At 51.1% G+C, this 14,326-nt stretch overlaps 1 protein-coding gene across 4 annotated transcripts in view; it reads right to left on the bottom strand.

The window, feature by feature from the left end:
* erc1b (ELKS/RAB6-interacting/CAST family member 1b) overlaps positions 1 to 14,326 on the bottom strand; it is a 92,199-nt gene that overhangs the window by 2,473 nt on the left and 75,400 nt on the right. For all 4 annotated transcript variants that reach the window (XM_084701648.1, XM_084701649.1, XM_084701650.1 and 1 more), the window contains one exon: positions 6,695 to 6,880. In XM_084701648.1, the coding sequence (XP_084557774.1) occupies positions 6,695 to 6,880 (186 nt within the window). The remainder of the gene's footprint in view (positions 1 to 6,694; positions 6,881 to 14,326) is intronic.

Below are 14,326 nucleotides of genomic sequence, written 5' to 3'. Positions count from 1 at the left end.
AAAAAGAAGAAGAACTATGGGAGATAGAGAGGGAGGAAGAGTAGGAGGTATATGGAGGGAAAGACAGAAGGTATAGAGGAGAGAAGTATAGAGGGAGGAGTGGGGGGTGTAGAGGGAGAGGTGGGGGTGTAGAGGGAGAGGTAGGGGTGTAGGGAGGGGTGGGGGTGTAGAGGGAGAGGTAGAGGTGTAGAGGGAGAGGTAGGGGTGTAGAGGGAGAGGTAGGGGTGTAGAGGGAGGGGTAGAGGTGTAGAGGGAGGGGTATGGCTGTAGGGGGAGGAGGTCTGGGTGTTTTCTTAGTGCATTAGCACCATTATCATGGTGGATCATTATCTGTCTTATCTGGGCCTCAGCGCTCCTCTCAGTCTGGACCCGGGGCAGGTGGAGCAATCTCTCTCTCTCACACACACACACACACACACACACACACAAACACACACGAGTGTGCGCAAACACACACACATGAACGCACACTGAGAAGGGTTGAACTACTTAGCACAGGAATGCTAATGTTTCTGAGACAGAGGAGGAATCCTCAGGAAGTTCAACTGAACAATAAGTCACCTTCATTCTAAACAGAGAGAGAGAGAGAGAGAGGACCAGGGCACCAGGCAGCAGGAGGGCCTGGGTCGGCCCGCACAGCAGAGCCTTGCTGCAGCCTTGCTGCCCACCAGCACTGGGCTCCCCCTGAGACGGCAGGGAGGGGAGACCCTCCGTGACAGTCTCATCTGAGGAGGGTTCTAGAACACTGCCCAGTCTCAGGAGGAACAGGACTTATATCCTCTCCTCGTCCCTGACATATCCTGTACGTTGTTCCTCACCTCACCGTGTGTGTGTGTGTTTTATGTCTGTATGTGTGTGTGTGTGTGTGTGTGTGTTTGACAGCCATAGCGCCGGCCTTCACCTCTGTCTCCCCCCAGCTTGTCTTCACATTACTGACGATAAAGGACAGGGAGAGAGAGGGGGAGAAGAGAGAGAGGAGAGAAGAGGAGAGGGAAGAGGGAGTATGGTTGAGGCGGGGAGGGTTAGCTGTTAAAGTAATCATGTCCTGGTTCAATAAATCAACATAAAGAGCAGAGAGATGGCCAGCCGGGGTACACCATCCAAACTGAGATTATTTTGAGAGCAAACAATGATTCTTTGAACAGGAAGCTGATCCTTGTTTCCAAACGACCAAATTAAAGCGCCAACGTCATCTTGGGGACCGACACGCACACCAATGTTCTCATAACCCCCCCTCTTCTCTCCATCCTCCCTTCACCCTGTTTCATCCCATGTACCGTACAACAAGATCAGCTCATCCCTCTCTCCTCCTTCCCTCTCTCCTCCCTCCCTCCCTCCCTCCCTCTCTCCTCCTTCCCTCTCTCCTCCCTCCCTCCCTCCCTCTCTCCTCCTTCCCTCTCTCCTCCCTCCCTCCCTTTCTCCTCCTTCCCTCTCTCCTCCCTCCCTCCCTCCCTCTCTCCTCCTTCCCTCTCTCCTCCTTCCCTCTCTCCTCCCTCCCTCCCTCCCTCTCTCCTCCTTCCCTCTCTCCTCCTTCCCTCTCTCCTCCTTCCTTCTCTCCTCCCTCCCTCTCTCCTCCTTCCTTCTCTCCTCCTTCCTTCTCTCCTCCCTCCCTCTCTCCTCCTTCCTTCTCTCTCTCCTCCTTCCTTCTCTCCTCCTTCCTTCTCTCCTCCTTCCCTCTCTCCTCCTTTCTTCTCTCCTCCTTCCTTCTCTCCTCCTTCCCCCTCTCCTCCTTCCTTCTCTCCTCCTTCCTTCTCTCCTCCTTCATTCTACCCTTTCCTTCTCGATTCCTTCCCTCTCTCCTCCTTCCTTCTCTCCTCCATTCTACCCTTTCCTTCTCGATTCCTTCCTTCTCTCCTCCCTCTCTCCTCCTTCCCTCTCTCCTCCCTCCCTCTCTCTCTCCTCCTTCCTTCTCTCCTCCATCCTTCTCTCCTTCTTCTTTACCTGAATCTGTATGCCTTCCGTCTCCCTCCTATCCTCCTAGGTCTCCTGCCTCCTGCCCTGGCCCCCCTCTACCCCCTCCATGAATGTCATTAGGCCCTAACAACGGCTCGCTAATGCCCTAACAGAGAGCTCAACCCAACTGGCGCCACCAAGCTGGCCTGGGCATGGAGAGATCCAGAGAGAGAGAGAGAGAGAGAGAGAGAGAGAGAGAGAGAGAGAGAGAGAGAGAGAGAGAGAGAGACACAGACAGACACACAGAGAGAGTGTAAGTATTTCTGATTGACTGCAGCAGTACTGGGTTCAACTGGCAGCAGATGGAAGCCATATCCAGATCTCCAGTCTCTCCTGGAGGACAATGGCAGTTAAACCAGCTCTGCCTCCAGGACCATGGAGATCATTACAGCGCTCAGCCATTTACAGACTGACTGGCGGGAGGGGGGATTCTTCAAAACTCGCACACACACACACACACACACCCACAGGTCACTGCTGCTATTTGTAAGGTCAGACAGTTTTCCCTCGGTTTTATGACTTCAGAGGGCTGAAGGGTAGCCCAAGGTGTCTGCATGTGTTGTGTGTGCATGAGTGTGTGTGCCTGCGTGCGTGTGTCCATGCGTGTGTGTGTGTGTAAGCCTGTGTTCAGCAGGTCAGAGGAGGAGCAGGAGGACTATCAGTACCCACACAGCTCCAGATACACCCATCCTGTCATTGTACCACCTGTCAATCATCTTTACCCCCAGCAGTGACCCCCACAACTAGGGTACCCCACCCCTGATTCTGGGGCCCATCCCCCCCACCTCTCCTTCTCCCGTCCTGTAGAACATTGAATACAGAGTTAAAGACACACACACATACACAGAAGAGAAGGTAAACCAATCAGAAAGTCAGGTTTTCTCTTTACGGGAGGGATTAATGGCCACACAAGGCGTATGGTTGGCCGGAGAGAGAAGCTAATGGCATATTCTTGGCTGTAGAGAGAGAGGCTGATGAGAAAGATCGTTTTGGTTTGTCTGTGGTTGAGTTTGTTGACTCTGTGAGTCACATCTAATTCAGTTTCTGGGCAAATGCTCTGTGTATGTAGGTGTATGTGAGTATGTGTGTGTGTATGTGTGTTTGGTTGTTGGAGGAATACCAGGTGATCCCCAGCCTCTCTAACTCACTCTGAAGCTGTCTGGACATGGTTCTGTTCAGGGTTGATCCTGATGGGGATCCTGGTGGAGATCAAACCAGGACATCCAGGCTGTGCTTAGTGGTTACCACCAGCCCAAACATCAAAACAAACACAACTCCGATGGGTGTCTCCACGTGTCCATGGTAACAGAACAAAGAGATTTATTTCCCAATTCCAACACTGAAGGAGGAGAGGATAGGAGGAGAGGAGACACACACACACACACACACACATATGGTGGGTTCAGCTCAGAGTGTGTGATGGGTGGTGAGAGGAAGTGTTTGTAAGGATCAGGGATCTGAAGGCTAGGCCGCTTCACTTCTCATGTGGAATAGCCTTCATCCACATGGGCCATTAGGATCGCAGTAACAAAACTGGGCCTTTGAACAGCCAACGTGAAAAACCTCACGATTGGAAAATAGAGGTTAGGCAGGGTTTGGCAGTTTGTGTTAGGAAGGAGGCAGAGAGAGGCAGAGAGGGAGGGAGGGAAATCATCTGAGCGAACCTCCGTTGAACACTCAGACACTGCAGTAGCAAAACGTAAAAAAATCTCTGCTCTAGACTGGCAGTGGTTTAACAGGACGGGCAAACATCCTGCAAACAGCTCAAACCAAATAAACAGGAGAGAGAGTGAGACAAAAAAAGGGAGATAGGAAGACAGAGAGAGTCTAATAAAACACAGTCTGACCACAACAGAAGAGTTAGCCTGGCACACATTGGCATAGGGCTGTGTGTGTGTGTGTGTGTGTGTGTGTGTGTGTAGTGTGTGTGTGTGTGTGTGTGTAGTGTGTGTGCCCTCCTGTGTGAATCAGTCATCCAGTTGGTGCTGGAGAGAGAGGCCGGCGCCTGTACAGTCCAGCCTGGTCTGAGAGGGTTTGGACCAGGCTAGCCTCTAGATGGAGGGAGAGGTGGAGGGAGAGGTGGAGGGAGAGATGGAGGGAGAGATGGAGGGAGAGATGGAGGGAGAGATTGAGGGAGAGATGGAGGGAGAGATGGAGAGAGAGATGGAGAGAGAACCAGACCCACTGCAGTCCTCAAGTCTTTCCTCTAGCCTTGCCTGCTGTTAACCAAACAGTGTGGGAGGGAGAGAGAGACAGACAGAGATACAGAGAGAGAGAGAGAGAGAGAGACACAGAGAGATACAGATAGAGAGATAGAGACATAGAGAGAGATACAGAAAGAGAGAGACACACAAAGAGATACAGATATAGAGATAGAGAGAGACATAGAGAGAGAGACAGAGAGAGAGACAAAGAGATACATAGAGAGAGAGAGAGAGAGAGGGAGACAAAGAGATACATAGAGAGAGAGAGAGACAAAGAGATACATAGAGAGAGAGAGAGAGAGAGAGAGAGAGAGAGAGAGAGAGAGAGAGAGAGAGAGAGAGAGAGAGAAAGTGAACAAGATTGATTTGTAGATACAGGAGGAGAGAGGAGGACAAGCAGAGAGAGAGAGAGAGAGAGAGAGAGAGACATACGTTGTGTCCAGGGGCGTGTGTAAGGTTAGTGGTGCCGTTCCTGACTGATGTAACCCACATGGAGCTGAGCTGCTGTGCCTGATATGATGGGGAACACTGCATATGAAATGTTACTTTCTTTTTAAACTTTCTTTCTTTCTTTTTCCCTGCTAGGCCCAACTGTTTTCAGAATATGTAATATTTGTAAATTAGCATTCACATACAGTGTTGGGAAACAGTCGGTTGCCATGTCGACGGAGCTAAATCAAAGCAGTCACTTTGGCCCAGGGCGGAGAAAAGAGGGAGAAGAGAAGAGAGGGAGAAGAGAAGAGAGGGAGAAGAGGGTACTGGAGGAAAAAAGAGTGAAGGATTACAGAGAGGAGTCGTGAAGTGAAGCAGGAGAGGAGGAGAGGCAAAGAGTAGCGGCCCTGCACAGCAGGTCTTGTCTGGCACAAGTAAACGCACACACACACACACACACCTTCCATCAGGTGGAGAGAGTCTTTCAGCTCATGCACAAACTTCTCGTTGACAGCTGTCTGACGGAGGAAAATAACCCCCCCCTTCCCTCCACTCCCCCCTCTCTCCACTCCCCTACACACATGCATCAGAAACCTTCCCAAACTGCCAAAAAATCCTCGGCAAAGTTTACTCGCAGCAAAATATAAAACCTTAAACACTATTTGTTCTTTGGCCAAGCGCTTGTCATCAAGAGGCCCCCATTGAAAAAATGCCTCTCAATAATGTGTTGGCCCAGCCAGAAGCCTGCCATGTCCACCATGCCCCCCCCCCCCCCCCCCCCCAGCAGCATGGCCTTCAAGGCCTCTCTCTCCCTCTCCCTCTCTCTCTGTCTCTCTCTCTCTCTCTCTCTCTCTCTCTCTCTCTCTCCCTCTCCCTCTCCCTCTCTCTCTCTCTCTCTCTCCCTCTCTCCCTCTCCCTCTCCCTCGCTCTCATTCCCTACCTCTCTCTCTCTCTCACAGTAGAGACACAGTAGACACACAGTAGAGACACAGTAGAGACACAGTAGACACACAGTAGAGACACAGTAGAGACACAGTAGACACACAGTAGAGACACAGTAGAGACACAGTAGACACACAGTAGAGACACAGTAGACACAGTAGAGACACAGTAGAGACACAGTAGAGACACAGTAGAGACACAGTAGACACAGTAGACACACAGTAGAGACACAGTAGAGACACAGTAGACACACAGTAGAGACACAGTAGAGACACAGTAGACACACAGTAGAGACACAGTAGAGACACAGTAGACACAGTAGAGACACAGTAGAGACACAGTAGACACAGTAGAGACACAGTAGACACACAGTAGAGACACAGTAGACACAGTAGACACACAGTAGAGACACAGTAGAGACACAGGAGATACAGAGGAGAGACAGAGCAGAGACAGGAAGTTGACGTTCACAGAAGATTTACGGTGAAGACCTGGCCAGGCTGACTAGTGGAGAGGGAAGCAGACACACTCAGACAGTAGTTTGGAACACAGAGCATTCATCATGATATGCAGCACTGTAGGTGACCCTCCCTCCCTCTGTCTCTCTGCCTGGTCTGCTCCTGAACCCAGTTGGGGCTGATGAACGTTTCTTCATCAACACCATGGGAAGATACCAGAGTGGGAGGGGACAGCTTCCACATCACCACCCAGTTTCACAGCCTGACTGTGCAGCTTCAGACACTCTGTGGACGCTGCTAGCTCCTTAATTGACTGTGCGGCGCGTTTAAAGGAGTCCTGGGTGGTGTCGGGTTGTTGCTTGTGATCAGACGGGCGGAGAGCAGAGCCAGTAAAAACGGCTATATTGGCCAAGCTCTCCTACCTCAGAAACTCTCTCCAGTCCATAAAGAGCACTAATGACATTTACACACACATGCCTGGAGCTGCAGGACTGACAGGCCCCCTCATGACAGACTCTGCCACTGAACGTCGGAGCAGTGTGTGTGTGTGTGTGTGTGTGTGTGTGTGTGTGTTACGGTCCATATGTCTTCAATAAGTAATGGGTGACAATCCAAGTTCTCAAGTGGGGCTGGTGACCCCTTCACTACAGCACCTCCAACTGTATACACACACCTACTCTCACACACACACACACACACACACACCTGTTCTGGGGTCATGGTCTTCAGCTGGGTCTCCCAGGAGGTGTGGTCAGAGTGGTGGTAGGCAGGGGGCGGGGCCAGGTCCTGCAGTATGATTGGGTCTCTCTCCTGGCAGAGGGAGGTCAGGTGACCTATGTAGAGCTTCAGCTTGGAGCGGTTCTGATTGAGGTCCAGGAGAGGAGGGATGATCTGGGGAAGAGAGGAGAGAGGGATGAGAGGAGGAGGAGGACGCTGGGCCAGGACAGAGTTGTAACAAAGTGATGTAAAGTTCTGGCAGTGGGAGGAACACAACTGCAGCTGACATGGCGTGATGAGAGATGGATCGATAAAACAACAGATAAACGACAATCAAGTCAGACAGCTGTACAGCGGTGAAGTTGTACACGCACACACGCATGCATGAACACACACGCATGCATGAACACACACACATACGTGCACACACACGCGCACACACACACCGAGAGTCTAGACAACAGAGTGAGTCCTTGTGTGTAAGCCTAAGCTGAGCAGAAATAGCAAGCATCCTCTGTTACAAGAATAAACATCCTTAAGTGGCGGGGGATTGAAAGCGGAGGGGAAGAGTGATGAGAGGGAGAAAGTGAGTGAGGGAGGAGTGAAGAGATGGAGGGATGGAGAGATGGAGAGATGTGGTATCCCGAGTGGAGAACATTTGTGTCGGCACACTTTATTAATTCTTCTTAGTTCAGCAGTGTTTGTGCACTGTGTTGCTGTTGGCTTTGGCTCTCTCCCACTCCCACTCTCAAACTCACTGGGTGGAGGGGAGGGGTGGATGAGGGGAATGTCCGGGGGATGGAATGATGAGAAGGAGAGAGGAGAAGAGTGAGGGAGAGGGACGCAGAAAGAGAGAGGAAGAGAGAGAGAGCGAGAGGGGGAGAGGTTTTTAAAAAGAGAAGTCAGGAGTGGTCTACCAGTATAACCTAGGTTCTGGATCTCATTAGATCAAGCGAAAGAGAGAAGAAAAAACATGACAGAGAAATGAAAGAACTTTCCAGAACCACGCATACAGACACACACAGTCACTGCTGTTATGCTGTGTTCTCGCGCGGCGAGATTTAAATGTAAGAATTTGCACGAATGACACAAAATCGCGCTGTTTGCGTCTTGAAAAATGTTCAACTCAAGCAAATAATTTGTGTGATGCTGTGTCGCGAAAGTTTATCAATGTCACTGACGTTTTAGTAGAAATGGAGGGCAAGAGTATTGTAGCTGTCCGTGGGCATCCTATGCTATACGTCACTACTTCGTCTTTGTAAATAGCAGTCATTTTGGACATGGTTGACGACGGAAAAAAAACAGTTGGTTCCTCGCAATTCTACGATTGAATTGTTTTTAGAAAAAAAACTTTTTGACCTTTTGAAACTTTTTTTCAAAACTTTCCTCTATACACAAAATTAGCGCCAATAATTCGCTTTGCGTTTGGGTGCGTTTGTATGAACACATTATTACACCCATAACACAGTACAGACACACACTGTCACTGGTGTGGTCTAGGGCTCGGTCTCTATGTCTCTATTTCTCTATGTCTCTCTCTCTCACACACACACAGTTAAGCTGGGTTGAAGCTGACCTGAGCCTTCAGAAAGACCTAGTCTGATTGGCCGTGTCTTTAACGAGGCGTGGTGATAGGCTGTTCTAACCAGCGTGACAGCAGCCACTCTGGGCTGACACAAGCCACAGGGCTGGAAAACAGCTGGAAGGAGCACACACACACACACACACTGAAAATGCCAGTGCAAGGCTTTTTAAAAGACCTGACAAGTAATCTGACTTGGAACATTAGTTCTCTATTCCCCTTTCACCCTTTTGGACTCCCGTCTCTCTCTGTCTCTCTCTGTCTCTCTCTGTCTCTCTCTGTCTCTCTATGTCTCTCTATGTCTCTCTCTGTCTCTCTCTGTCTCTCTCTGTCTCTCTCTGTCTCTCTCTGTCTCTCTCTGTCTCTCTCCTGAGCCTACAGGGGAGGGGGGAAGGTTATCTGACATGCCCAGTTTTGGCTCAACCTGGCTGGGGACAATCTGCAGGGAGAGGGGCCTGGTGGAGCAGGAGATGGAGCTTTGCCAAACATTGCAGAACATTTCCTCTTGTTTCTTTTTTTCTATCCACCTCTCCCTCTCTTCCTCTCTCCCTCCCTCCTCTCTCCCTCCTTTCTCCCTCCCTCCTCTCTCCCTTCCTCCACCTTCTCCCCCCTCCTTCACTTGATGGAACGGAACAGAGTATAAAAGTGCTTGGTTTTTTATAGGCCTTCTTACAGACGGAATAAGATAGATCTTCTTACATCCACACAGCTACTGACACACACACACCCAGGCAGAGGGGATATTGAGAGCAGGTGATGTGTGGTGTCTGCTGACACTATCATTTCACTGATGATCCAGCAGACCTCTCTGCACTCCCTCCATCCACAGCTCTCAATATCATCCACTTCTGTGTGTGTGCATGTGTGTGTTTGTGTGTGTCAGGCTCGCTTTAACTCCTTATACAGTAAGTTCTATGCTGTTGGCTCCCCCCAAATACACTGCTTCTAATGGGAAATCATAACATGTTAAAATACCAGCTCAGGTTACTCTCACACGACATTACTACATGCCCTAGATTAGAAGGAAGGTATGTGTGTGTGTGTGTGTGTGTGTGGGGGGGGGGGGGTGAGTTAAGTGCTGTCATCCTACTCTGGTTCAGGTCTGGTCTTGAGTATAAATAACATGGACTCCTTAGGGAGATGATGGTCTAAGACCATCAGCCCACACACACACACACACACACACACACACAATCACACACACAATCACACACACACGTGTATGCAGACAAACACACACACACACGCCCAAGGGAGAGATATAGAGCAACTTCTTTAACTCCATCTCTCTTCCTCTCCTTTTCTAACAGCGGAGCTTCCGGAACATCCTGACACATGCTGTTCTGCCTTCTCAGCACTCTCTCTCTCTGTGTGTGTGTGTGAAGGGGGGCGCTAACACTGTGTGTAACTAATAACTGAAGGCAGGCAGGGGGGGGGGGGGTGGTTGGGGGAGGGCGTCGACAGGAGAAGATGGACATTGCAGACGAGTGGCACATGCACAAACTAACTGACCCTTCCTGCTGAAACCTCCCAGCTCTTCCCCCACAAACATCCCAACCACCCCCCTGGGCTAGCATGCATTTCATAGGCAAGTCTTCCTATAGCGCCAGTAAAGGAAAGAGAGCAGGGCTTTTAACAGTGGGGGAGATAGAGAGAGAGAGCAAGATAAAGAGAGAGAGAGATAAAGAGAGAATTAGAGATAGAGAGTGAGTGAGATGGAGAGAGAGATAAAGAGGGTGAGAGAGTGAGAGAGAGCGATAGATAACAGAGAGAGAGAGAGAGATGGAGAGCAATAGATAGATAGATATAGAGAGAGAGGGAAGGAGGAGGATTGGAAGAAAGAAAGAGAAGGATGGACAGATACAACACTGCAGCTCAGAGGGAGGGAGGGAGGGAGGGGATGATGACAGAAGGGGTGAAGAGATGGAAGGAGAGAAAAAGACAGGTCGGAACAGCTCACTCCCTCCCTTCCTCCCTCCCTTCCTCCCTCCCTCTCTCCCTCCCTCCCTCCCTCCCTCCCTCCCTCCCTCCCTCCCTCCCTCCCTCCCTTCCTCCCTCCCTTCCTCCCTCCCTCTCTCCCTCCCTCCATCCTGTCCAAGGCTGGTTAGCTGCTAAATGAACTGAGAGATTTAAGACAGTTTAAAGACAGGGGAGAGGAGAGGTGGGGAGACCAGAGGAGAGGTGGGGAGGGGAGGGCAGAGGAGGGGAAAGGAGGGGAGAGCAGAGGGGAGGTGGGGAGAGGAGAGGAGAAGAGAGGTGGGGAGAGGAGGGGAGAGGTGAGGAGAGGAGAGGAGGGGAGAGGTGGGGAGAGGAGAGGAGAGGTGAGGAGAGGAGAGGAGGGGTGGGAAGAGGAGAGGAGAAGTGAGGAGAGGAGAGGAGAGGAGGGGAGAGGAAATAGTAAGGGAGAGAGGTTGTTTCTTGGCGGTCTGAAATGAGATCAGGGGTCTGTAGTCTGGTCTGGGGTTCGGGGGGGCCTGGAGAAGGGGGGCGACCCATCTGAGGGTCCCAGGTCTGGAAAGCATTAGGACAGATGGCCTAGGAGGAGAGGAGAGGGACAAGAGAGTCTGTACACACTAGCTACATTACAACAGACTAGGTGAGCATGGAAGGTGTGCAGGGGATCTAGTCAGCAGCAGGCTAACGGCTAACGGCAGAAGCTGTCCCAGGTGATTCCAGCCAGCCTGTGCTGCCCGACGAGATGTGCTCCATTTCAACTCAGCTTTCTGGCTAATAACTCTTCCTTCTCACTCAGAGAGGAGAGCTGCTGGAAAATGCCAGAGTGAGGGAAGCTATCAGAGACCCCCACTCCTAAAATAGAGCTTTTTGGGAGGACTTTCCATGGCTGGCGGTCTCGCTCGGTTACTGAATGTCATTACAAACGCTTTCCCTTCCGAACCTGCCGACAAGGGCTGGAACCCAACCTCGGGCTCCAGAACTGGACCATTAACACAGGGAGAGAGGGAGGGAGAGAGGGAGGGAATGAGGGAGGACGTGATAGAGGGAGAGATGGAGGGAGGACAGGAGAGAGAGAGAGATATGGAGGGAGGACAGGAGAGAGAGAGAGAGAGAGAGAGAAAGAGAGAAAGAGAGAGAGAGAGAGAGAGAGAGAGGGGGGGGGTGCAACAAAGCGCTGGTACAACGACTTAGTTTGACTAAGTCAGATTCACGGTCAGAGACTGAGTGACTCCCTATGTGCTTGGGTGTGTGTGTGTGTGTGTGTGTAGCTCTTCCGAGGGCAAGGCCCCTGACCTCTGAGCGCTGTAGCGGAGCAGACAGTGATCCTGGTTTCCACCACGGCTCAGCTTTACGACGGCTAAAGATGGCCTTCTGGACTGTACTTTTCATTTCACATGAAAACTAAAGAAAACATTTCCCTCTAATTTCCTCCTGAGTAAATATCTCCATGTCTGAACGTTCCTTCCTGTCTGACTTCCTGTGGGCGTGTCTGGGTTCATCACGGGCCAGCGGCGACACACGGAGGGGCAGGCGTGTTGGAGCTTAGCGTGTGCCCTTTACACGCCAACTGCATGGAACAACAAACACGGCTATTTCAGCTCTCAGTCTGTGCTGGGCTTTCTCAAGACTGAGACAGTTGCTGAAGTGTGTGTGTGTATGTGTGTGTGTGTGTGTGTGTCTGCTTTGCTCTCATTCCTTCACCCATTAGCATCTTTAGTCTATTTTGAGTGTGTCCTCTCCTAGTTCTGTACTGAGCAAGCAAACACTGACACCTCAAGAAAGATAGAAAGAGAGAGAGAGAGAGAGAGAGAGAGAGAGAGAGAGAGAGAGAGAGAGAGAGAGAGAGAGAGAGAGAGAGAGAGAGAAAGGAGAGAGATTACAGTCAGAGAAACTGAGATCCCGGTCCGGGCCACAGATTAGGCCTAATCCCAGAATATAAACTGTGTTTTAATGGATAAATGGATATTCTGAATTTAAAGAGATTATCTTTCTCACGTCAGGGGTAAAAACCCATAATCCCACCAAGAATGAAAGAGCGAGGGTCCATTCTGGAAGAGGAGATGAAGATTCTGGAACGTTCTCTAAGAAGCATCTTTGAGCCTTGTTCAGTGAATACGGCTTTGTGATCTGGATAAACCAAACCGCCAAAATCACAACTGTGGGGAAAGCCAGTTGGAATCCATCTGCTCTGCTCTGAAGCTTCACACCCTGTGTGTAGTTTAGCAGCAGAGGCCGTCCAGCTGTTCCCGGGGGAACCCCTCATCCCAGCCTGGCTGTAGGGAGAGAAGACTCATCTATACATCAACACATCCTTCTAGTCCCCTCCCCACTCAGATTACAGGCCTGATAACACACACGCGCGCCTACACACACACACACACACACACAGGTCTCTTATCTCCAGCCTGCTGACGGCCTTCTGGCCCTCAGGTCCTGAGCATCCAGCCTGCATCCAGAGCAGTGACTTGGAAAGAGTGTTGACCTCTGACCCCCGGGACAGGATCCTAGATCCGCCTGTCGTCAGGGGAAGTGCATGCGGCTGTTATCTGCTGAGACTGAAGACCTGGGTGACTGATGGAAGCTTCAGGAAGCATTCTAGCTTGGACAGAACTGATAAATATCCCATCTCTCCGGTTGGACAAAGACCACCCCTCAGTCACACCCCTCCCCCGCACACCCCACTCCCCTTACGGCCTCCCTGCCTCCCTTCTGCCTCCCCCATCTCACTCCCTCCTCCTGCTCCCTCCCACTCACATCTCTACCTTCCTCACATCCTTTTCTGTTGCCCACAGCCCATTGCAGCCCTGTGAATGTGCATCTGTGCGGCTCCCCAGGGTCCTGTATTGTGGCTATGGTTCTGTATTAGTTCACTACGGATTTGGATGGTTCTAGAAGTGGTTCTGTGTGTGAGGAGCAGTTGGCCTTTATGTTCTACAATCATGAAGAAGCAGACACACACACCCACGGGTCTTTTGGGCTTGTAGGTATAATAACGTGGTTGGATGTTGAGGCTGTGGGATACAAGGATCCCCACAGGGTACGGTCTGATCCAACCCACTTTGTACAAAGCCACTCCAGCGATTAGACTGCACCCTCTAGCCCAGGGATTACATCATGCCAAGACCCATGTCTATTACAGGCCGTTTTATACCCGACCAACACAGAAAGAGAGTGATGCCCAGTGTGAGGGTAACGAGGTTGGAGCCTGTTCTGTCGTCAGGGTTACTGTCCCAGCCTGGTTACAGCCATGACTCAGGCTTCACACAATGTCTCCTAAAAGCTGTTTTCCCTCCCCAAAAAACTGCAATTGATGATATTTCTTTTATGGAACAAAATCACCAAAGATCCGGCTGCACGGTAGATTAGGTTTGAGCCGGGAATAACAATCATCAGCAAGCATTGTGGGTAAATAAACCGTCAAGAGACGGGGCGACCCCTGCTTCCTATCGTCATGACAACAAACACTGTCGAGATGAAGAGATCAGGGAGAAGGGAGTGAGAGACAGGGAGGGAGGGAGGGAGGGAGAGATTAAGAAGGACTATAGAGTAGACCACCCATCCTGGCGATAAACATGCTTCCTCTAATCATTAGCTTCCATGAGTGACTCTGGCTCCAAGCTCTTGTAAAGAGGGTCTCAGAGCTCCACACACGCACACACACACACGCACACGCACACACACACACGCACACGCACACGCACACACGCCAGTCGTCTTGCTCCATTGCTTGATACGGGTCAGGTTAACAGGCCTGCAGAGGCAGGGTGTGCGGCTGAAGGCTTCTACAGACGGCTACGTGTGCACAGTGATAACATCATAACCCCCAGGATCACCCAGAGGGGAGCGCTGCTGTTGATCTACTGCATGGACACAGCAGTGACCTCCACAGGGCCACATCCCGCTGGGCCAGGACATCAATACTGCATTCAGAGGGACGGGCGCAGGGAACCTTTGATAGATGTGTGTGTGTGTGGGGGGGGGGTGAGGTAGGGGGTGTATGTGAGGAGAAGGGGGGGGAGGGGGTGAAGTGGTTCTGCTCCAGTTCTGGTTCAGCCATCCAGTCACTGTGCCTCCGTACACAG

Source organism: Hypomesus nipponensis, chromosome 7 (genome assembly GCF_054491055.1).
Source record: "Hypomesus nipponensis isolate SF chromosome 7, ASM5449105v1, whole genome shotgun sequence".
In the NCBI taxonomy this organism is placed as follows: Eukaryota; Metazoa; Chordata; class Actinopteri; order Osmeriformes; family Osmeridae; genus Hypomesus; species Hypomesus nipponensis.
Note: the sequence above shows the minus strand (reverse complement) of the source record. Positions and strands in the feature narration are given on the sequence as shown.